Source organism: Schistocerca americana, chromosome 10 (genome assembly GCF_021461395.2).
Source record: "Schistocerca americana isolate TAMUIC-IGC-003095 chromosome 10, iqSchAmer2.1, whole genome shotgun sequence".
In the NCBI taxonomy this organism is placed as follows: Eukaryota; Metazoa; Arthropoda; class Insecta; order Orthoptera; family Acrididae; genus Schistocerca; species Schistocerca americana.
Genome location: NC_060128.1, coordinates 57,041,098 through 57,067,383, shown reverse-complemented (window position 1 = coordinate 57,067,383; position 26,286 = coordinate 57,041,098). Strand labels below are relative to the sequence as shown.

At 39.4% G+C, this 26,286-nt stretch overlaps 1 protein-coding gene across 1 annotated transcript in view; it reads right to left on the bottom strand.

Moving 5' to 3' along the window:
• LOC124552662 (vacuolar protein sorting-associated protein 13-like) overlaps positions 1–2,846 on the bottom strand; it is an 85,852-nt gene extending 83,006 nt beyond the window's left edge. The window contains exon 1 of the mRNA XM_047126986.1: positions 2,701–2,846. Coding sequence (XP_046982942.1) covers positions 2,701–2,760 — 60 coding nt within the window. The 5' untranslated portion in view covers positions 2,761–2,846. The remainder of the gene's footprint in view (positions 1–2,700) is intronic.
• Between the last annotated feature and the right edge of the window lie 23,440 nt (positions 2,847–26,286).

Below are 26,286 nucleotides of genomic sequence, written 5' to 3'. Positions count from 1 at the left end.
ACCATCCCGGCATTTGCCTGAAATGATTTAGGGAAATCACGGAAAACCAAAATCAGGATGGCTGGATGTAGGTTTGAAGCACCATCATCCTGACTGCAAATCCAGTGGGCTAAGCACTGTGCCACCTCACCTACCATATTTACTCGAATCTAAGCCGCACTTTTTTTCCAGTTTTTGTAATCCAAAAAACCGCCTGCGGCTTAGAATCGAGTGCAAAGTAAGCGGAAGTTCTGAAAAATGTTGGTAGGTGCCTCCACAACTATCTTCTGCCGTCGAATATATGTAGCGCTACACAGGCAAAAAAGGTGTAAGACGAGCTTTTTTTCTCCGCCCCGAGTTTCGACCACTGCATTTTCATACATTATCCAACGAAGTAAATACAAATTCCGTGTTGTTCATCTTCGAATGTAGCAGCATTTCAATGTACTACGAAAAGCCGACTGGCATGACTATTTGGGATGTTTGTCAATATGGCCAACTCTATGTTCTGAATTTTTTCCTACCTGTGAGAAGAGATGGTTGCTAATAGGATCTTTTATGAATTGCGAATCACATGCAGCATTCTCTTCAACGTAAGAATAATACGAATATAAACATTTTGCCATGTATTCTTTCGTGTTTGCTGCTATCTCATTTAAATCCCGTCTGCGTAATAACCTAAGAAACTAGTGTGAGACAGCAGCAAATGCGGAAGAATATACAATCATGTCATGTTTATATTCGTATTATTCTTATGCCTAATAGTGATACAATCAGAAATGAAGCACGGCAATTGACTACATTTTTAAATCTAAGATGACTCTAATATCCATGCAGAATGTAATGTACAAAAGAGGCGTCTGCAAAGATTTTCAAACGGAGAACATTTTTAGCTAAGCTCTCGTTCAGAACATCTATCATACGCAGTCTATCATTTGGTTCTTATTGATCATTATCAAAGAAAGCAGCAGTGTAAGTAACAACAAATAGCAGTCTCTTGTCATTGTTTCACTAATGAGACAATTCCTCTCTTTTTATTTTATTGTCAGCGGCGGTAGTGCACACAAAAGCAAGCCATGCCGCGAGCGGCGACAGGTCGTAAACACTTATCAGAATGCGGCAAACAATGCATGACACAGTACAATAATGCATTTTCAGCCTAGAGTGACGTAAACACCTATAACAAAGAGAACGGCACTTATCAGATCAAAGAAAAATAAACAACCGATTCAAACCAGATGAAGCACGCCTGACGCATAGCAATGGCTACCTGATAAAGCTTAGCTGCTAAGCTTACGACCCGAACCAAACTACTGTATCGTCATTTATTCTACCTAAATTGTGTCTCATATTACAATAGACCAACTGTGTTTCAATCTGGAGGTGCGGCCTAAAACTTTTCTCCCCCCTTGAATTTAGAGTCTCAAACTTCAGGTGCAGTTTAGATTCAGGAAAATTTTTTTTCCTTCATTTCGAGTCTCATTTTTCAGGTGTGGCTTAGATTCGAGTGCGGCTTAGATTTGAGTAAATACGGTAGTCACATACCATGTATCCATTTGTGATGGCACTTATGGAGCACTATGGATGGATGGATGAATAAATCAGTCTCTTCCTCAGTACAGACAAATGCAGGCTAGACTTTTACTCTGTGGGTTCCATACAAACTTAATAATGAATACCAATAGTTCACCTACAGGTTTTGATGAATGAGTTTGCGAGTATCAAAATATGTGACATAAATGGCTAAATCTTTTGACTGCATTGACTTAGAAGCTTAAATTTTTAAACTACCAAAGGATCTTAGACCTTAGTATTTCATTTTCAACTTAAGGGGGATTGGACGTCAAAGAGGCCGACTTGGAGCAGGAGAGGCATCACAGGACATTTTAATTTCCAGTGTCTATAATTTTACAAATAAATTCATAAAACTTTGTCAGCATCAGCAGGAAAGATTCAGGATTCACACTCATTGCAGTGGAAGTTCGAAAACATAACAAAATAAATTTTTTTACGTGTGAAATTTCATCATTTTGTCACTTACTAATGGCTGCATTTGTTGCTATAGGTACACTTTTCTTCATAAGTTACAGAGAGTCTTCGATGAATTTTGCACAGCGTACATACCATACTCACAGGTCTATGAAACTCTAGAATTTATTCTATTTGTGAAAAAACGAATGAACTGTTGCATTTTAAACTTCATGTTCAGAAAAAACACTAATTTTATACTTAATTACCTCAATTTTTACCACAGTTTTTAATAGATTTGGAAAACTCTTGAGTTTCATACACCTTTAAGTATGGTTTGTATTCTGTGCAAAATTCATAGAAGAATCTCTCTTACTTATGAAAAAAAGTGTACCTGTAGCAAAAAATACTGCCATTAGTAAGTGAAAAAAATGATGACATTTCACATATAAAAAAATCATTTCGTTATGTTTTCAAACTTCCACTGCTATGAGTGTGAATTCTGAATCCTTCCTGGTCATGCTGACAAAGTTTTATGTATTTACTTGTAAAAGTATAGACAGTGGAAATTAAAATGTCCTGTGGTGACCCTCCTGCTTCAAGTCAGCCCGTTTGACGTCCTACCCCCCTTAATACCTTTACGTGTTCCTGAGGAAAAGCGGTCTCAAGAGACTGACAGACACACACGGACAACAAAGTGTATACATTAGAGTTTTGTTGGAACAAGTTAGAGCCAAGATGTGCACGCCTTACCTTGTTGTTAATCCTGAGCAGAGTCGTGTGCACCGTGCCAATGGAGAATGGGGCAGTCATGCCCGACTGCTCGGGGACTCTCAGCCGCAGTTTTCGGTCACCATTGCTGGGAGACCGTGGCCACAGGGCAGAGCACTCTCCAGGTTTCACCTGCAAGTAATTTGACAGTTATTCGCTGAGACTATGAACACTGTGCTGGCCATTCTGATATAGTGAGTTTAAGACCATAATGGATGAGAGACTTGAATGCATTTAATTATTATTGTTCATCATTTAATTATGGATATTTATTGCTTGAGGAGGAAGATGGTATCTTGCACATGGGCTTGTTATCTACACACGTCAGCAAAAGTTAGGAATATCATAGAGTTCAATAGAATGACTTCTCATAATACACACGCCGAAGTTTGTACATGGCCAGTTTTGTAGAACCAAACTGAGGAGCAAATCGCCAAGATCATGGAATGAGTCAGTCTATGAAATTACAACATAAAAGTAATAAGAAAATGTTTATGAACCCAAAAAAGACAAGCCATAAGTTTATGCAAATGCAGTCAACAATATAACACAGAAATCAGCTTAATTTTTCAAGGAACTCCTCGACAGAATAAAATGAGTGATCCACGAGGAAACTCTTCAGTTTTGACTTGAAAGGGCACGGATTACTGCTGCGATTTTTGAATTCTTGTGGCAGCTTACTGAAAATGGACGCAGCAGTATACTGCACAACTTTCTGCACAAGAGTTAAGAAAGTGCAATGCAAATGCAGATTGGATTTCTGCCGAGTATTAACTGAGTGAGAGCTGCTAATTCTTGGAATAAGCTCATAATGTTAGCAATAAACGACAGTAAAGAATATATATATTGAGAGGCTAATGTCAGAATACCCAGAATAATGAAAAGGGGTCGACAAGATCTTCACTAACTTACACCACTTACTGCCCGAACCATCTGTTTCTTAGCCAAAAATATCCTTTGAGAAAGGGAAGAGTTACCCCAAAATATAACACCATGCACCATAATTGAATGAAAAATAAGCAAAGTAGAGTACTTTTCATGTCGAACTATCACTTACTTCAGATACAGTCTGAATAGTAAAAATTGTAGCAGTAAGTCTCTGAAAAAGATCCTGAATGTAGGCTTTCCACGACAATCTATCTGAACAACTAGAAAATTGAACTGTCCAGTTTCACTAATCATATGCCCATTCTGATAAATTAAAACATCAGGTTTTGTTGAATTGCGTGGTAGAAACTGTAAAAAATTTATACGAAGACAGTAACTAGTTCTCGAAAGAACAGTTACTGTTGATGACCGTGCAGCCCCTCCCTGGAATAAATTATGACTAACTGACAACCTCAGCTGCCGACAGGTTGTCAGTTAGTCATCATTTATTCCAGGGAGGGGCTGCACGGTCATCAACAGTAACTGTTCTTTCGAGAACTAGTTACTGTCTTCGTATATATAGTTAAAGGCTACCCAGCCATTGACCTTCGTCTGTGCGAATGCGCACAGGTTGCCCAAACTCTTACGGGAATCGCCAAAGCGTGCGCGAGTAACGAGAGGGTGGGCAAATGTCTATAATGTGCAATACATATGTAGAATTGTGGACAGTTGGGAATGTGAGTCTCACAAGAAGCGTGCAAGGGATAAGTCCCTGCAGTCGCGCTATTCATCTGTGTCCTCGGTGGCTCAGATGGATAGAGCGTCTGCCATGTAAGCAGGAGATCCCGGGTTAGAGTCCCGGTCGGGTCACACATTTCCAGCTGTCCACATCGAAGGTATAACAACAACACCTGTCGGCAGCTGAGGTTGTCAGTTAGTCATCATGTAAAAAATTTGTCTTACTGTGATTTAGCGTTAGTTTATTTTCTACAAGCCATGAACTTGTGTCATGAACTGCACATTTGAAAAAAGTGCCAATGTTGCACACAACATGTCTTACTACCAAACTAGTGTCATCAGCGAACAGAAATATTTTAGAAACACATGTAATTCTAGAGGGCATATAATTTATATAAATAAGGAACAGGAGTGGCCCCAGCACTGATCCCTGGGGCACCCCATTTCACCTTACCCCACATCACAGCCATTCTCAACATTGTGAATAATGACCTTTAGCTGTCTGTGGCTAAAGTAAGAAATGTAATAATTGTGAGCTACTCCCCGTATTTCGTAATGGTCCAACTTCTGGAGCAATATTTTGTGATATACACAATCAAACGCATTAGTTAAATCAAAAAAGATGCCTACTGTTCGAAACCTTTTATTTAATCCATCCAGTACCTCACAGAGAAAGGAGACTATATCACTTTCTGTTGTTGAACCATTCTAAAATTGAACTGTACATTTTTATAGCAAATTATGTGAGATAAAATCATCAATTATCCTTACACACACAGTCTTTTCAATAACTTTAGCAAACACTGATGTCATAGAAATAGTTGTAAAATTGTTGATGTTATCGCTGTCTCCCTTTTTATAAAGAGGCTTTACTACTGAGTACTTTAATCATTCGGGAAATTACCATTCTTAAAGGAAAAATTACAAATATGGCTAAGTTCAGGACTAACATGTGCAGCACAGTACTTTAATATTTTGTCAGGCACTCCATCATATCCATGAGAGTCCTTAGTCTTCAACAATTTAATTACTGACTCAATCTCCCCCTTGTCTGTAACATAGATGAGTATTTCAGACAACAGTCTGGGAAAAGCATTTACAAGAGAGAGAGATATGATTCCCTGCAGAAACTAATTTGACTTTATCAGTAACAGAAATATTTTTACTAAAATTTGTGCATCAAGGTCAGGAAAGTCATTCACCTTTTTATTAACAGACTGCCCATCTAGTAATGAAGAATGAACAAAAATATTGTCTATAGCTGTGCTACTGTTATCCTTCGCCCTGGTTGGATAAAACAGTCTGCACCAGATCATATAAGTTAAGGAGGTCATCCAACATCCTTTTTCTTGCACAATTAAATAGAAAATTAATATTGAAGTCACCACATATAACTAATTTCTGGTACTTCGTACAAAGTGAACCGAGAACTCTCTCTAGCTTGAGTAGAAATGCTCTGAAGTCAGAGTCAGGGGACCTATAAACAACAACAACTAGAAGTTAAGTTTCACTAAATTCTACTACTGCTGCACAACATTCAAATACCTGTTCAGTGCAGTGCTGATACATCTACAGACCCAAATGGAATACTAAATTTAATGTCTTCAATGTACAAACAACTCTAAAAAACACAGTGTGCAAAAGTTTAGCAAACTGTTATTTGACCAGAAACAGCATGAGACATCATTAAAACAACTAATTTTAATAACTGAATAACAGGACACAACTTTATCAGAACTTAACTTCAGAACTGCTACAGCTGCAACTGCACACCGCAAAATGAAAAAAACTGCTAATATTTGGATAAACAATTGGAAACTACTAAATTTAATATCCGAATACAGTGCACAAACAACATTGTCAGTACTTAGCTTCAGAACCACTACAGCTACAACCACATCTCGTGAAACGTAAACACACTGCTGACACTTCGATGAATGACGTAAGCACACTCACAAATGACAGACCACTCAAAACAATAATACAAAAAGAAAGAATGAGATGAATAAAAATCCACTAATAAGTTACTTTAACAGCAAATATTAACACCAGTAATCTTTAAAATAAGTGTCTGTTATCTAAAACCTTTTAAAATATTGGCAAGTGATTTAAACAGCAGTCCAGCACATATGATGTCACACACTCTATACAGTGTCTAATATGTTGCAAGTTCTGAGATTACGGGTAGTTTCCTTGAGCAGTTAAACAGAGAACCAACTCGTGGCGATAACATATTAGACCTTCTGGTGACAAACAGACCCTAACTATTTGAAATAGTTAATGCAGAACAGGAATCAGCGATCATAAAGCGGTTACGGCATCGATGATTTCAGACGTAAATAGAAATATTAAAAAAGGTAGGAAGATTTTTCTGTTTAGAAAAAGTGACAAAAAGCAGATTTCAGAGTACCTGTTGGCTCAACACAAAAGTTTTGTCTCAAGTACAGATAGTGTTGAGGATCAGTGGACAAAGTTCAAAACCATCGTACATTATGCGTTAGATGAGTATGTGCCAAGCAAGATCGTAAGAGATGGAAAAGAGCCACCGTGGTACAACAACCGAGTTAGAAAACTGCTGCGGAAGCAAAGGGAACTTCACAGCAAACATAAACATAGCCAAAGCCTTGCAGACAAACAAAAATTACGCGAAGCGAAATGTAGTGTGAGGAGGGCTATGCGAGAGGCGTTCAATGAATTCAAAAGTAAAGTTCTATGTACTGACTTGGCAGAAAATCCTAAGAAAATTTTGGTCTTATGTCAAAGCGGTAGGTGGATCAAAACAAAATGTCCAGACACTCTGTGACCAAAACTGTACTGAAACAGAGGATGACAGACTAAAGGCCGAAATACTAAATGTCTTTTTCCAAAGTTGTTTCACAGAGGAAGGCTGCACTGTAGTTCCTTCTCTAGATTGTCGCACAGATGACAAAATGGTAGATATCGAAATAGATGACAGAGGGATAGAGAAACAATTAAAATCGCTTAAAAGAGGAAAGGCCTCTGGACCTGATGGGATACCAGTTCGATTTTACACAGAGTACGTGAAGGAACTTGCCCCCCTTCATGTAGCGGTGTACCGTAGGTCTCTAGAAGAGCGTAGCTTTCCAAAGGATTGGAAAAGGGCACAGGTCATCCCAGTTTTCAAGAAGGGATGTCGAACAGATGTACAGAACTATAGACCTATATCTCTAACGTCGATCAGTTGTAGAATTTTGGGACACGTATTGTGTTCGAGTATAATGACTTTTCTGGAGACTAGAAATCTACTCTGTAGGAATCAGCATGGGTTTCGAAAAAGACGGTCGTGTGAAACCCAGCTCGCGCTATTCGTCCACGAGACTCAGAGGGCCATAGACACGGGTTCACAGGTAGATGCCGTGTTTCTTGACTTCCGCAAGGCGTTCGATAAAGTTCCCCACAGTCGTTTAATGAACAAAGTAAGAGCATATGGACTATCAGACCAATTGTGTGACTGGACTGAGGAGTTCCTAGATAACAGGACGCAGCATGTTATTCTCAATGGAGAGAAGTCTTCCGAAGTGAGAGTGATTTCAGGTGTGCCGCAGGGGAGTGTCATAGGACCGTTGCTATTCACAATATACATAAATGACCTTGTGGATGACATCGGAAGTTCACAGAGGCTTTTTGCAGATGATGCTGTGGTGTATCGAGAGGTTGTAACAATGGAAAATTGTACTGAAATGCAGGAGGATCTGCAGCGAATTGACGCATGGTGCAGGGAATGGCAATTGAATCTCAATGTAGACAAGTGTAATGTGCTGCGAATACACAGAAAGATAGATCCTTTATCATTTAGCTACAAAATAGCAGGTCAGCAAGTGGAAGCAGTTAATACCATAAATTATCTGGGAGTACGCATTAGGAGCGATTTAAAATGGAATGATCACATAAAGTTGATCGTCGATAAAGCAGATGCCAGACTGAGATTCATTGGAAGAATCCTAAGGAAATGCAATCCGAAAACAAAGGAAGTAGGTTACAGTACACTTGTTCGCCCACTGCTTGAATACTGCTCAGCAGTGTGGCATCCGTACCAGATAGGGTTGATAGAAGAGATAGAGAAGATCCAACGGAGAGCAGCACGCTTCGTTACAGGATCATTTAGTAATCGCGAAAGCGTTACGGAGATGATAGATAAACTCCAGTGGAAGACTCTGCAGGAGAGACAATCAGTAGCTCGGTATGGGCTTTTGTTAAAGTTTCGAGAACATACCTTCACCGAGGAGTCAAGCAGTATATTGCTCCCTCCTACGTATATCTCGCGAAGAGACCATGAGGATAAAATCAGAGAGATTAGAGCCCACACAGAGGCATACCGACAATCCTTCTTTCCACGAACAATACGAGACTGGAATAGAAGGGAGAACCGATAGAGGTACTCAAGGTACCCTCCGCCACACACTGTCAGGTGGCTTGCGGAGTATGGATGTAGATGTAGATGTAGATGTAGTTAATTTACATACGGTGTTAATGGCCTTGCCGCAGTGGCAACACCATTTTCCATCGGATCACCAAAGTTGAGTACTGTCGTGCTTGGCTAGCACCTAGATGGGTCACCGCACAGTCTGCCGAGTGCTGTTGGCAAGCTGGATGCTCTCAGCCCTTGTGATGCAAAATGAGGAGCTACTTGACTGAGAAGAAATGGCTCGGTCATCGAAACTGACATATGGCCGGGAGAGCGGGGTGCTGACCACATGCCCCTCCATAGCCGCATCCAGTGATGCCTATAGTCTGAAGGTAACAGGGTTTTAGGTCAGTACCGATAGGGTCTTCCGAGAACTGATCGGATGGACTTTAGTTTTAGTTTAGTAATGCATATATAGCACAATGACGTAATGTTAATGATGACTTTGGATTAGTTCTGTAAATTGATTGATTCATTCATTTCATATGGTCCATCTTTGGACCATGTTATTCCAACTGTCTTGCTTTACATGTTCTGATGTTTGCCCAGTGATCTCACATTTGTTAGCAGTGTTGCTCCTTCCTCTCCTGGGTCCAAGCCTTTCTTTTTTTTAGTTTTGGCTTTTCTTGGAAACCCTGCCACTCCATGAGTTTCTCCTTGAGTGGGACACGCTCCGAGATGTCATCATGAGTGATCCCCACTTCTTTAAGATCTTTCTCCTCCTCTGTGAATCACTTGAATGTAGGTGATCATATGATTGGTGAGTCTTCCAGGGCTCATTCAGATCATATGCCCATAAAACAATCATTTTCCAGATGGTATTGGTTATCTTCTCTATGTGGGAACACAGTTCATGATTATTATGGCTTTATATTCCCCATTCCCTTTGATGGGACCTAAGGTCTTCCTCAAAATCTTCCTTTCCTTGGCCTCCAGTTTTTCAATTAGGCCTTTTTTGTTCATTACTAGGCATTCAGAAGCATATAAGATCTCTGGATGGACAACACTGCAGTAATGCCTTAACTTTGCATTGAACGATACTGATCTTTTGTTGTAGATGTTTTGAGTTAAATGGAATGCCATTTCCATTTTGTTCATGCGTGATATGAAGGCTTCTTTCTCTGATAAGGTGGCTGTTATCCATTCTCTGAGATAACTTTTCAACTTGCTTAATTTTGTCATGACCCACTCCAAGCTCCCTTGGTGGTGCATTTATGTTTGTTATAAACTCAAATGAAATTTGGAGGCCAGTCTTCTGTGCTTGTACATCAAGCTCATTAATCTGTCTCTCAACTGCTTCCATAGAATCAAAAAAAAATTGCAAGATCATCTGCAAAAGCGAGACAGCTGATTTCAAGATTTTGTTTCTTTTAACCCAGCCTGACACCATTTTTAATTCCTTGGTTTTCCAGTTCTTTGCACCACTCACAAATCATCTTCTCGGGGGCTCAATTGAAGAGCACAGGTGAGAGCCCATCTCCTTGCCTCACTCCAGTCTTTATTTCAAAAACTTCTGATGTTTCTCCTCTAAATTTCACTTTTGAGGTTGTGTTGGTTAATGTTTGTTGGACTATCACTTTGGTCTTTTTGTCTAGGCCAAGTTGTTCTAGAATTCTGATCAGGGTTTACGATCAATCGAGTCATATTGAAATCCACAAAGGTCACAACAAAATTTTTATTCCTGAGCTTCAGGTATGAAAGAATGGATTTGAGGTTTATTATCTGTTCGACACATGATCGCCCCTTTTGAAACCATCTTGACACTCTCTTAGCTGTCGGTCTAGCTGTTCTTCTGTCCTACTTTGCAGAGCTTTTGACAGAATCTTATAGGCTGTTTATACAAGAGAGATACCACAATAGTTATTTACATCTGTTCTGTCACCTTTCTTATAAAGAGGATGAATTAGAGCATAATTCCAGCCATGTGGGAGTCTTTTGGTTTCCCAAATCTGGCTGATAATATCTGCTAGTTTATTTATTGCCTTATCCCTTGCTTACTTCCAAAGCTCAGCAATTGTAGAATCTTCCCCTGGTGCTTTGTTGCTTTTAAATTATTAATATTTTTTATGTATTGTACACCAACATTGGATTAGTTACTTACAACATAGATATAACTTACAGATTATATATTCTACTTAACTGTAATACAGCGTTTTTGATTTGGATAAGATGTACTGATGTGTATTCCACTGCATACATTTTACTGCCATTGAATTGGCTGAAACTGGTTATCTATGTAACAAAACTTGTGATCTAGGTAATGCAGTGTTCTAAAAGGATGCTACTCTCAGACATAGACCACCTATTGCTTCCACTGACAATGCCAGGTAATCATAAGGTTTGCATTTGTAACACAGTCACCGAACATATTAGCTCTTCACACTGTATATCTGGACGAGAAGTATCTTATTACAAGACACTTACAATTTTACTCTCAGATGCTGACTGACTAATATCAATTACAAATTAATGCAAACTCACTCCTGATTCACATGGAAGTTTACATTTCAGCAACTAACCACGCACTAATACTGGTTACACGATGCTGGTAAAATGAATTTGAACTATGGACTCACTCAAGCACTGTCCTGAACACCTACTTACAGACATACATAAAATCAAAAATCAAAATTGGTTAGTATTTTTAAATTATGAACATCAAAAAGAGCAAACTCAGAGGAAACAAAATCAGAATAAGCAAAGGGGCAAGTCTGTTTAGCTATGATCTGTATTAGCAAGAAAAAGATGAATTATACGGTCTGTTTCATGGAATCGATTTCTGCTTCCACTTAAGTTGCCAAAAAATTGAAATTTCACACTTATATGTATTTTATGAATTTCAAATTAATTTGCCTGTTTGTAACTTAGCGTGTTATCTTTACAGTAAGTAACAATCTGTCTTTTCATACATTGTTGATATTCCTACCTGGCATTTCCATTGTTTTATTTTGATCTGAGGACTGGTCTAAAAAGAAGTATCATGATTTTACATCATTCTGTTACATGCTCCTCCCTCTGTTCTATCTGTCTCTTCCAGTGTACATCTACGTCCACACACGTACTCTGCAAGTCATCGTATGGTGTGTGGCAGTGGGTACCCTATACCAATATTAGTCATTTCCTATCCTTGGAGTTTTGCTATTTGAGGAGCAAAATAACTGATGATGGTCAGAGTAGAGAGGATATAAAATGTAGACTGGTAATGGCAAGGAAAGGGTTTCTGAAGAAGAGAAATTTGTTAACATTGAGTATACATTTAAGTGTCAGGAAGTTGTTTCTGGAAGTATTTGTATGGAGTGTAGCCATGTATGGAAGTGAAACATGTACGATAAATAGTTTGGATAAGAAGAGAACAGAAGCTTTCGAAATGTGGTGCTACAGAAGAATGCTGAAGATTAGATGGGTAGATCACATAACTAATGAGGAGGTATTGAATAGAATTGGGAGAAGAGGAGTTTGTGGCACAACGTGACAAGAAGAAGGGACCGGTTGGCAGGACATGTTCTGAGGCATCAAGGGATCACAAATTTAGCATTGGAGGGCAGTGTGGAGGGTAAAAATTGTAGAGGGAGACCAAGAGATGAATACACTAAGCAGATTCAGAAGGATGTAGGCTGCAGTAGGTACTGGGAGATGAAGAAGCTTGCACAGGATAGAGTAGCATGGATAGCTGCATCAAACCACTCTCAGGACTGGAGACCACAACAACAACATATGCCTCTGTATGAGCCTAATTTCTTTTGTCTTATCTTCATCATAGTTACACGAAATGTATGTTGGCAGCAGCATAATCATTCTACTGTCACCTTCAAATGCTGGTTCTCTAAATGTCCTCACTGTGTTCTTTGAAAAATAAAATAAATGGTCACTTTGACTCCAGGGATCAGGGTTTTGCATTTGAGTTCCTAAAGCATATCCGTACCATTTGCGTGTTGTTCAATCCTACCTGTAACAAAATTAGCAGTCTATCTCCAAATTGCTTCGATGTCTTCCTTTAATTTGATCTGGTGTGGATCCCAAACACTTGAGTAGTACTCAAAAACAGGTTGCACATGAACCACACTTTCCTAAGATTCTCCCAATTAATCAAAGTCTACCATTCGCTTACCTATCACAACATGCTCGTTCCACTTCATATCTATTTTCAGTGATACACCCAGATATTTAAGAGACATGACTGTGTCAAGCAGTACACTACTAATGCTGTACTTTAACATTACGGTTTCGTTTTCCCTACTCATCCACATTAACTTCCATTTTCTGCATTTAGAGCTAGGTGCCATTCATCACACCAACTAAAAATTTTGTCCAAGTTATCTGGTATCATCCTACAGGCACCTTCAGCACTTTCCTGTACATCACAGCAAACAACAGCAGATTGCTGCCCAACCTGTACACCAGTCATTTATGTATACAGAAAATAACAGCTGTTGTTATCACACTTCCCTGAAGCACTCCTGACAATAGCCTTGTCTCTGATGAACACTTGCCATCAAGGGCAACATAAAGGGTTCAATTACTGAAGAAGTTTTCGAGCCACTCGCGTGTCTGAAACCCTATTCCATATGCTCGTACCTTCACATTGTCATACACTGCACTCTACTCCCCCTGCCTGTGACTGAAGCGAGATCACAGGTGCCACAGCCCTTCCCCGGAGTGTCTTCTGCCTCCCCCTCCCACCTGTCAGCCACCTCTTCCCCCTTCCTCCCCCTTCTCTCCCCTCCTCCACCCCCACCCCACTGGTCATGAGGCCTCATTGCAGTCATGCAGTCATGTTGAAATGCTGCCACAATGCAGTTAGCTGGAAGGGTGTGGCCATATGTGTATATGTACTGTATAGCTCCAAAAGAGGATTGACCCAGAAGGACTGTCGGGCAAGTCCACTCCTTTAACTATCAGCAACATTTACCTTCGTCCAGGGGTCGGCTGTGCGCTCCGCTTCTTGGCACTCAACGAGGAATTTTGTTTCATTGATGAGGACGAAGTAAGGTGTGAACGTCACTTGTTTGGTGAGGCCTGAGTAAGTCAGCTGGATATGAACTCCAATCTGGAAGAGAAAAACATCTGTACATTAGTAGATATTGCCTAGACCTTTATTCTCAGCATATCAGTACTCAGCGAATAAGCCAAATTACAGCAGGTGAATGAGATACAATGTGCTCCTTAGTGCTCTCTTATTACTGTGTTCTGTTGTCTAGTCCTTTGTGTGAGAAAAACTAGAAAATTCCACTGCCCAGTACATATAGTCACACAAAATGAAGATTGGATCACTGTTGCCTTTTTAGAGACCATATCCTGTGGTACAGTAAAGCTTGAGCAATAAAAAAAATTAAACAACTGTAAGGTTACAGGCAGTGGTTTAAAACTATCATAAATTTTGATGATTAAGATCTGCCACTTCATAAAAAAATTATGTAAACTAATACTTGACATGTGGAACCAGTAGCTAACAATGAAAGATCTACAAGAAGTTTTCATACAACCAATTTATAAACAAAAAGGTGATTTTATAACACATCCAAACAACACAAATATCCCTTTGGTAAACACAACACACAAAATCTTAACCAATATACTATTATCAACTGTCAAAATCTACAAAAAAGATATATTCCAAGATGCAAAATCACACTTATAAAGAAACAATTCGACTGTGGATCCTGTATTTATAGAAATCAGTGTTGAAGAAGTAATGTGAATACTATTGAGACATGTCTGCACTGGTTGCTGCCTTCAAGACAGACTGACAGTGTTAAACTACTTATGGCAGACTATGAGAACATTTAGAATTCCAAATGAACTTATAAATCTAACCAAATATGTACACGAAAAGCCACTTTCAGAAATTAAAAAAAATCAAAATTTTCAGTGCAGATGTCTTTAGCATCCACTCAAGTGTCAAACAGGGAGACATTATTGCCTAGTAATTGAAATAGCAATCTGACACCAGGTGCACAAGATAAAAAAAATAGTATACCAGTATTGGGTTATGCTGACAACACAGTTACTTTGAGAGGCAATAGAATAGAAATCATAGTTCTCACACAGAAGATAAAGTTCTTAGATGTATTGGTTTGTAATTAAATGCAACAAAATAGATTGTTCTGTAGTCACACATCCTCCCACAGATAGTGATAACTTTGAAGACCAAACACAAACATCGGAACAAGCAGGTGAATGTAAATATCTGGGAACATTCTTTAATATAGAAAATGATGTATGGATGAAATTAAAATTAGAATTCAAAGGAAATAAAATTTATCATGTCCTGAGAAATATCTTAAAGAGGACAAATATCTCTTCAAAAAACCAAAATTTGCATCTGCAACTCACTCACTCACCCCGTTCTACCATATGCATGCAGAACAAGTACACTAAGTATTTTGAGAGGTGGTAGTGGCCACCAACTGTCTAGTAAACACGGGCTCATAAATGAAAAACTTAAGAGCTATGAGCACTAGTTCATCTTCAATACTCAAACACATCTGCTCTTCTGCAGTCTCTTGGGATTTCCTTATTTTGGGAGGAGTTAGCAGAGACTATAACATGAAAAAAATGTATGGTAAACATAGTCTCTAAAATGTATACTTGTAAGAGCTATGAGTATCTGTTCAATAGAAAAGACGCGTTTCACAGTAGTAAAGATACTCTACCATTTCTGAGAAGATGACGGTCAAAGTTTCCAAAGTACTTTATGAGGCTTTTAGTGCGTAACAAGTTCAACCGAAGCTGTGACACAGCAGCTAATATCATGGCTTCCAAGTTTTTCGTCCCATGTTCAAAATCTGATTATTGTTTTTATTTATATTTTATATATATTTTTTTCATATATCTACCCATGTCCAAATGAGACTACTACACAGATGTGTAAAGCAATCAGTGAATGAGAAAGTTATTTGAAATTGTTTTAGGTGAAAATCCTGTAGTGTGCCTCCTCAATAACATTGGTGGTGTTGGGTGTCCCCAAGAAGTGGGTTTCAGTTGACCAGCAGGTATGCCCATTTATCCCTGCAGCCTGCATGAAACGTCCTTTACTCATCCAAATCCGACCTGCCCAGCTGGTTTTGGCTTTGTCCCCTTGAGGGGCAGGGGGGAAAGACAGAGGGGAGGGGGAAGCTGAGCCCGAAAACTTTGAAAAATAGATCTCCAGGACAAGTGTATTCTGGAAGAACCAGTCAATATTCTATGTGAGTGTGACACTGTGAGCCCTGAAACTGAAGATCTAACTGGTGGTGGTGGTGGTGTGTGTGTGTGTGTGTGTGTGTGTGTGTGTGTGTGTGTGAAGATCAGAAATCTTGGGTAAAGACATGGTGGAAAAGTTATTGATCTCAGCAACTGTGGGGTGTTTACTGATGAAAAAGAACTCTTGACTGCAGAAGAAACTGTAGAGGATGCTGGTGAAAGGCATAGAGCACATGCAATCATCGAAGAAATGCCTTTCAGTTCACATGAAAAAGTGAAGTTTCTCTAGAACTGAAAGGAAACTGAAATCTGTACTTTTTATAAATGTATTCAAATGAGACTTTCATGCAATGCTAAAATTTTGGGCAAGAAGTTCACGAGATAAAAGAAGAATCTTTGTACATTACTACGATCTGCAGTGACTTTCCAACATCAAATATCTGCTCTAATTCTGGACTTTACCCTGATTTTATGGTAAATATGGATCAAACCAAAGGTGAATATTGCATCAGCATTAAACAAACATTTTCACACTGAGGTGAAAAAGTCACAGAACGTGCTGTCAACCATTTACATTACATTACATTCAGCCATAAAAACATAGCTTTACTCAGAAATACATTATCTGATCAAAAATATTGTAATCTCTAATTCCACAATTTTAAGAGAGCTGAGTGTGATTTTAATGATTGGCTTCTGAACTATAAGGAGAGGGACTGACTTCAGTCACAATAGCACAACAATAAACTACTGCCTAACTCTATTTGGCATAATTATTTATTTACTACTAAATTAATGATATATAATGGTAAGGTTCCTCCGAAATAAAAAATGACATCCTTTAACTTTGATTTATTGTATTTCAAACAATGGAAAACATATCTAACTGTATCATGCTCATTACTTTGATGATACTGACAAATTTTAAAGGTCATTCGCTCCATAATTAGTGATTCAGCATTCCTAGACCAACAAAATATTTCTGTCAAAGTTAAACACTTCACAATCAAGTTATCATATTTCAGGGTCACAACTCTCTTTACACATTCACTCAACTGAGTATGCACCACTACTGTCCTGTCACACTCATTACTAAATCACATTCTCGATGCAATGTGACACAATGCACTGTCTGTCAGAAAAAGCAGGAGACTGCAGAAAGTTCTACAAGTTAAGGCTCACCAGCTAGCACCCTGCTCCTAGATAGTTCACCAGTAAGGATATTGACCACTATAGCATTACAGTATTCGGACACCCCTATGTAATGCAGTACTAACTGCTAGATGTGTCACAAGAGCAGAGCCGCTAGTATAAAGGAGGCAGGGAGTAAAGTGTTGTCAGTAGATAAGCAGGAACAGCAGCATGTGTGGTATTGATAGCAACGATGCCACGGAATAGTTTCTCAAGTTGGCACTACGAGAGACACAGACGACAGCGCCCTCTAGCCCGCGATGTCGAGGTCTACGAGCTCTGTGACTGCTTCAGCCCATTTCATCAGGTGCAGCCAGCCAGGACACTTTGCTTCAGCATCACACCTACGTACAAAGTTATGTAATCGTTTATCACCTTGTTTTTGCACCAGTAAAACATTTTCTTGCAGTACCGACTTGTATTACCTTTTCCTGTTCCTACCCACGCATTGCCTCCCAGGCAGGATACAAAAGAATGCGTTGGTCGGGAGAGTTTAGTGATTTCTGAAGGTGGACTAGTCACAGGATGTCACATGAGTAACAAATCCATCAGGGGTATCTCAGCCCTTCTACACCCAATGATGTGATTGTGAAGTGGAAACGCAAAGGATCAACTAGGGGTAAAATGAGACCACGCAGATCTCATGTACTGGCGAAAAGAGACTGTAGAGCAATACGGTGGATGGATTAAAAAAAAAAAAAAAAAAAAAAAAAAACCGCATGAAATCAGCAGAATGAGGTGGGTCGTTTTTCAAGCTCAGGGTGTGGCCTCATTAATGGACTTACGGAAAGTCAAAAGATATAAACACGTTTTATAGTGTTGTGTACTGGACACAGTTATGAACTGGAGGAAGTAAAGCTGTGATGAAGTCTAGTGTGTCATGCTTGGGTAGCTCAAATGGCAAAGCACTTGCTTGCGAAATGCAAAGGTCTCGAGTTCGGGCCTGGATTTAAGGAATAGATAAGAAACAGCGACTGATTATATCAAACATTGAAAACTCCAGGAACAAATATCAACAATGGCTCGAGCTATCAGAGTTGGCGACCATCTGTGCGTGAGGTGTGCTCGTCTGTGTGTACAAATGAATGTGTTTCTCTTTTGCTGATGAAGACTGTGGCTGAAAGCTTTACGTAAGTGTCTTAATTGTGCCCGTCTGCAACTTAACGTGCCTTCTTTACGACTGACTGTACCAGTGTGGCAATGCACCCTGTTATAAAGCAGGATCTGCGAGGCAATGATTTATGGACAATAATATTCATGAACTGGACTGGCCTGCCCACAGTCCTGATCTGAACCCAATGGAACACCTTCAGGACAAGTTACAACATCAACTTCAATCCAGACTACTACCGACTCTGATTTTGCCTCTTGAGTAATAATGGACTGTTATACCTCCACAGAGATTCAGACACCTCACCGAAAGTGTCCCCAGCAGGGCTCAAGCTATCTTAAAGACAAAAGGTGGACACACCTAACAGGTACACAGCTGCTGGGCTTTATTAACAAAACAGAGAGTGCATCCTGGTGGCCACACACCCCGATGATCATCCAAAGCTAAAACATTTCCTTATGTGATATAACAAAAATAAAAGTTTTGACAAGAAAGGAGGATATGCAAGAGTAATGGTTGATTCACACTGGGCAAACAAATGTTTGCTATTAACTTAAGATTTGAACTAAAAGACATTCTCTCGACAGTGATTCATCCAATATACAGGGAGGATCAGAAAATACCACACAAAAAGTTTTTCTCCCCTGGTACTGCAGTTGGAATGTTGAAATTTCATGTCAATATAATCTGAAGTCTATGCTACAGAGGGTATTTTGTTTTCACATGCATCTCTAGTGAGAAAAACCTGAATGATGAAACAAACACAGTGCGCATATTACTTTCGTCAACTTGTGAGGTGCAGCAAAGTGTAGCTCGATATTTGTGGGCCAAAGGGCATAAACTGAGTGAAATTCACAGGGACACTCTTGAAGTGTATGGGGACAACTGTATGGACTGTCCAGGTGGTGTGCATTTTGCAAGAGGGCCATGTAAACCTTAGTGATTCACCACACTCCAGGCGGCTGGTAACATCTGCAAACCCACAGAATGTCGGAGCCACTGAGGCAGCAATTTTGAATGACAGGCCTGCACAACTGCAAACCTTGTTGCAGCAAACATTTCATATGGTCCAGTGTATGATACTGTTCATGACATGCTCAAATTTCGTAAAGTTAGTGCTCGCTGGGTGCCTGAGAACCTGACAGGCAACCACAAGTGCCAGCAAATGATGACAAGCTCAGATCACTTAATCTGTTATACCACAGAATGGCATGACTTTCTGAAAGGAATCAACATTGGCAATGAGTCGTCAGCGTACCACTACACTCCCAAAATCAACCAGGCCTCTACGGAGTGGAAACATGCTTGCTCCCCAGTATAAAAAATAATTCAGGGCTACTTCTACTGCCAGGGACGTGCTTGTGACAGTGTTACGGGATATCTGTGGTGTGTTATTGGTGGACTCTGCTGGACAGGGGACCACTTTGAATGCTGCAGCCTACATTAAAACTTTGGTTAAGATGCGTGGTGCCCTTCATGACAAATGCCACAACATTAATGCTGACAGTGTCAAACTTCATGACGATGTTCATCCCCACATTGATGCTCATGTTCATGAGGAAATTGCCAAATTTGGGTGGGAGATGCTCCAGCATACACTGTACAGTCCACACCTTGCACCCCGGACTTTCATCTGTTCAGTCCTCACAGAAATTCCTGACCAGACAACGCTCTGCATGTGATGCAAAAGTGAAATCAGCAGTCTGCAGGTGTCTATACTGCACTAAAATGGACTAACACAAATAGAAAATATTAAAACTGGTACCACGATGGGAGAAATGTGTCAGGGACAATGGTGACTATGTAGAACAGTAGGTAAAATACGTAAGTTCATTTGTGATTTTTTCTGTTTTGCTACCTATTGGACTTTTTGGTGGGAAAATTATTGTGTAATGTTCAGCAGTCTGCAGGTGGCTATACTGCAATAAAATGGACTAACACAAATAGAAAATATTAAAACTGGTACCACGATGGGAGAAATGTGTCAGGGACAATGGTGACTATGTAGAACAGTAGGTAAAATACGTAAGTTCATTTGTGATTTTTTCTGTTTTGCTACCTATTGGACTTTTTGGTGGTAAAATTATTGTGTAATGTTTTCCAATCTTGCCTTGTATGAAGTGGAGTATTGCATGGTAATTTGTTTTCAACAGCTGAGAAATGCTGTAGCTGTATCTGACCAATTCATCTCACTTCTTCAGCCATCTGGATAGGACTGATGCAGCTGTAACAAAAAGCTGCTAAACAAAAAAATTGCTAACATAAACAAACTGCTGCCCCAACACTCCACTGGATCAACAAGCTGTGGCAATCTGTTTCTGTTCTGTAGCAGTGTGCTACAGTACTGTGACTATGGGATATCACTGTGCACCAAGACCACCCGTGCACGCACGCACGCACACACACACGCACACACACACACACACACACGCACACACAAACAAAACCTGAAAAAGAAAAGAAAATACCAATACTAATAATTCTGTTACCATTATGACTACTACTCACATTTTGGGGTGTCAAAGAATTAGCTATCTTCTTATTTACATTAGAAAATCTAAAGGTCTCATAGTATCAAAGGCAATAAAATTATTTATTAACACGAAACTTCTCTTTAACAAAGTAAAAACCCTTTTAGATGTGACCAAGCTTAAGGCAATGGTGAAATCAACAGTGAAGAGCAATGAGATCCACTTACTGTGGCTACGACTGCACGTACCTGGTAAACAGTATCGCCATACTTGCAGTTCACAACCCCTGAACTGCCAGCAACATCCAGCGAGAACTTATCGGACCACTCGCCGTCTTCCTCCTTCACCGAAGCTTTCTTCTTGCCGAAAAATGCTTTGGCTCGGAACGAGAAGAGTATTGGTCCCTTGAAGTCATCTGAGTGATATAGCACATTGGTTGTTTCATCCGATTGCTGCAAAATGAGAAAGAAGACAATGTGTTCGGTGGCAGCACCAGCAGTAATAATGAAGTTTTACATTTAAACAGATCCTTGCAAGTTCACTCACAGATAACTACCCTACGATAGAATATTTGGAGCCACCAGAGATATATTGTCGGGCCATTTCATGACATGCTTCTTACAAGGAGATGTCCCAGTGGTGGGATTGACTTTTTGAAACTATCTATCCAATAATGTAGTCTGAAGTCCCAGGTATCACACGTTGCAACCATTCGCCCTGGTGGACTGTCCTTTACAAGTCATCAACAAATAAAATTTCAGAAAATTATATGATGCTCTGCAGCTTTAAAAAGAGACCCATTAAACAGACTGGTTGCATAGTTTAATGGTTAGGGTACAGTCCTCACATGCAATAGGTTCTGGGTTTGTATCTCATCAAGTGCTTTGATTTTTTTATTTTAAAATCTTTACTGAAACAATTTTGATCATTACTTTTATTCAGTTTATTGGTTTAAATGTATTTCTTTATTTCTATTCCTTTGTTACATCATATTAACCTTCATAGTAGCTTTATGATTTGTTCTCGTTTCTCTTTCACTTGGAATCTTTGTTCATGTGGTTTAACTTCAATTTAATATCTTCCACTTTTTTTTCTTACACTCCATTTTCATCCGCTTTACTGCATTCATTATTTATATTTCTCATTTTGCTGGAATTTTGTTTTACTTATAAGCCCTTATTTCATTTAAAGTTTCATCTGCAATAATAATTTATGTTTTAAATGTTTGTAAGATGATTACTGTCCAAAGAAAAAGTACATCTTTTAGTGAAAAATACATTCTAACACCAATGCACAGTCAATATGAACAGATTATTTCATCTATGGATTTTAACTGATAAATCAACATTTTCAAATGTTAAGTATTGTGACAGATATATAAAAATAATTAAATTCACATGTGTAAATATTGCTAGTGGAAAAATAATTATAGGAAGAAAAAATGGGAGTGACAAAGAGATAATATGTTGATCAAAATGGCATGGCAAAGGAATAGAAATAAAAAAAATACATTTAGAAAACCTCTCCTTGTCAGTGGTATTTCAGTGTGCAATAATCACAGATACAACTAATTTAGCTCAGAGGATGGTTCAGTAAGTGCTCTTGTTTCAATAGTGATGTTGCGGCCCTTGCAATCTGGTGTTCCAATTGCATGTCTTCATCTCTCAGTCGCTGCTAAAATAAAACATGAGAGTGATTCATACAATAGTTCTGATTTGGCAGCCATTTCTGTAAATCCATAAGTTATGTTGTTTTTGTCAAGATGGGAAAGTATTGCAGTAGCATTCAGCAATTTTTTTTGTGTATGGGAAAACACATGAATATATAGAAGTGAAACTGGATGTCGTTTCTGGTGATGCATCACCACCAATGACCACAGTTACACATTGCCCAACCAATTTAAACGTGGTCACCCAGGATGACTGGAAGATGAGATTACTGAATAAATTATTGAACAAAATCCATGATACAACATAGTGAAAGATGGCCAAGTGCCAACGGGGATGCTGATTAATATATTACCAAATAAAATGGCAATGAAAAAACAGTCTGTCCAACAAGTGCACCAATTGCTAACTGTTGACAGAAAATAGGCGAGGCTTTCAATTTTGGAGCTATTTTTGGAGCAACTGAAGCAAGATCTTCACGATTTTTTTTCTTTGACTCCACATTATACCCCTTAAACTGAGCAACAATCAAATAACTGCTTGCTTCTGATCAATGCGCCTCAAATAAGATGAAGACGGTTCCATCACCCAGAATATTTATGGCAATGAATTTTTGGAATGAGAAGGGTGTCATACTTTTAGCCTTCTTAGGAAACAGACAATTGGTCACTGAACAATACAACAGTGAAATACTGGAGCACTTTGACATGGAACTGAAAGAAAGTCGAGTCCATTTGGTGGAGATGAAATGCTGTTTCATCATGACAATGCACTAGCATACTCATCTGGTGTTGTCACCACAAAACTGCACAAATTGAATTATGGACTGCCACCACCCCTACCTCCCCCTCATCACTCACTCACATTTTTCTAGTCGGCTCCCTGTAATTTCCTGTTGTTCCTAAACACGAAGCAGTTTGTTCCCGATAAAAATTCAGTGCAAGTGTGGAGATGATCATTGAGGTAGAGACATATATTAGAAAGGTTTACATTTATTATTTTTTAAGAAGTTAAAAAAATTAACGAAGATGGTAGGAAAGTGTACAGTGGGGGTGTGACCCCCTAGTATTAAATGCTGAAAAGATTTGTCACTGTTGATATTTATTAATGAACATTGTTGTGTCCTGTTACAGAATCTCTGAGAATACCTTGACTGTCCGTAGCATCTTTTTACAGAGAACGACGAGATGGCATGACTGTTTAGTTTACAAGAACAGGTCCAGGTCGCTTTGCAGTTTGAAGTGTGGTGATCTTCTTCAGTGAAGGTGGTGGGGAGTTCACAGCCCTCATGCCACACATCTGATGCTAAAACCATTAGGAATTGTCAAACAAGCAACCAGTATTGCCAGATGCTGAAGGAATATGTCTGGCCACTGATGTCACAGTGGGACAATGTTGTGGATATATTTTTCCAGTAAGACGGAGCACCACCATATTTTTCTTGCATCATTCATGACTAGCTGTATGAACATTTTTCAGGACATTGGCTGGGACATTGTGGACCTCACGAATGGTCTCCGAGAAGTCTCATCCTCACCTCGTGTGACTACTACTTGTGGGAGTGGCCCAAAAAGAGGTGTACCGAACAATCCCCAGCACTCTGGACGATTTAGAGGAGCAGATCACAGTTGTCCTCTAAACTGTACCTTTGATTTTTACACAGAAATCAATTGCTGAAAATTCCTGTATGTTTACGTTGTTTGGTCACCAACACAGGAGTGTATACAGAATTGTAGTTTAGTTCACATGCACTCATGGTCCTGAGAACCTACTACAACTTCCATGTGCCAATATTCATTAATAAAAAATTTATGGACATTTAAACCATCTGCTTAGCTGAGTGGTAACGTGTTCACCTGCCACCCAACAGGCCCGGGTTCAATTCCCAACTGGGTTGGAGATTTTCTCCGCTTGTGGACTGGGCGTTGTGTTTACACCACCACCACCACCACCACCACCACCACCGACACCGACACACAAGTTGCCCACTGTTTCGTTGCCCAAAATAAGACTTGCAACTGGTGACCAAACTTCCCCAGTTGGGGCCTCCTGGCCATCAATAGCATATGACCATTTCATTTTTTTCTTGAACATTTAAAACTAGGGGAGTGGCTTCTCGCCACCCCACACAACCCTTACAAGGAACTATTTTATTTCTGCAGATAAGAGAAAGATTTAAGGAACTGTACCTTCATTTCTAACACAGGCATTTAATGAATCTTTTCTGCAACCAGATGTAACTAAAGACAGAACTATAATTACTATTTGTGGCTTTATCACTGCAGGAAGCTGCAACTGAAAACTGTGTGATACTCCAATTGCATCACGAGGTAGTATGTTATTACTGGTATGCATCCAAAACAAAACAGAAGATAAAGGCTAGAAATTACTATAGCTATATTAAATACAATACTGCTTTCACTCATTCCTTCATCTGGGAAGAAGTGCACAACACAGACAATTTCCTTTTCCACAGCAGTATTAGGTCTTAGCGTTTACTGATTTACCAACTTCCACACTCAGCCCTTGAAGGGAGGTCTGGCCATACTCCCATAACAAGATCTTTAATGAAGGAAGATGTCAACATTCTCTACATAAAACTTTTTGCTTACTTCTAACTACAAAGGTGAATGACCAAGCAGTTCTAAATTTTTCTTTATGATGTGAAGCTGTATGTGTATCTGGTTACATCTAACTATTCTGAATCCAGATGAATTATGTATTTTAATTCAAACTAGTGTATATATGAGGAATTTTTTTATTGTACTTACATTAAATTGCCTGTGCTTTGTAAAGCATGAAATGATATGCAATTACCATATATATTATTGAAAGCATATTTCCAAAGTAATATTTAAAATAGAGAGAGACAGAAAGAAGCTAAATATCAAAGCAGCTGTGAAGCAAGCCCATGTAATATTTTGTATGTAACCAGAATTTAAAATAAGTTGTGGATCAAAAAGTGGAAAGAGACAGAAAAGATCTCTCATTAATTTCTTTCTCACAAATGGTCAGAAAACCAAGTTAAAATATTGCATACTGATTAAAAAAATTGCAAGTGATGCAGTACTTTGGTGTGCTGGAGTACAAATGACAAAAAAAAATTACATTAGACTGCTAATTTTCCCATGTATGTCTGGATAATTTATTACTTTCCCTCTTGCCATGGACTTTGCAGTAGGTCTGTTCACTCACTATCTTAGAAACTTTTGCCAATTCCATCTTTCAAGTGCCAATTTTGTTGAAGAAATCGGAGATCTGTAATGTACTACTCGACACACTTGTCCCCTGCCCCAGTTTTGAAAGAGTAATGTCATTCATTAAAGAAGGCACCCTCCCCATGAACCATGGACCTTGCCGTTGATGGGGAGGCTTGCGTGCCTCAGCGATACAGATAGCCGTACTGTAGGTGCAACCACAACGGAGGGGTATCTGTTGAGAGGCCAGACAAACGTGTGGTTCCTGAAGAGGGGCAGCAGCCTTTTCAGTAGTTGCAGGGGCAACAGTCTGGATGATTGACTGATCTGGCCTTGTAACAATAACCAAAACGGCCTTGCTGTGCTGGTACTGCGAACGGCTGAAAGCAAGGGGAAACTACAGCCGTAATTTTTCCCGAGGGCATGCAGCTTTACTGTATGATTACATGATGATGGCGTCCTCTTGGGTAAAATATTCCGGAGGTAAAATAGTCCCCCATTCGGATCTCCGGGCGGGGACTACTCAAGAGGATGTCGTTATCAGGAAAAAGAAAACTGGCGTTCTACGGATCGGAGCGTGGAATGTCAGATCCCTTAATCGGGCAGGTAGGTTAGAAAATTTAAAAAGGGAAATGGATAGGTTGAAGTTAGATATAGTAAGAATTAGTGAAGTTCGGTGGCAGGAGGAACAAGACTTCTGGTCAGGTGACTACAGGGT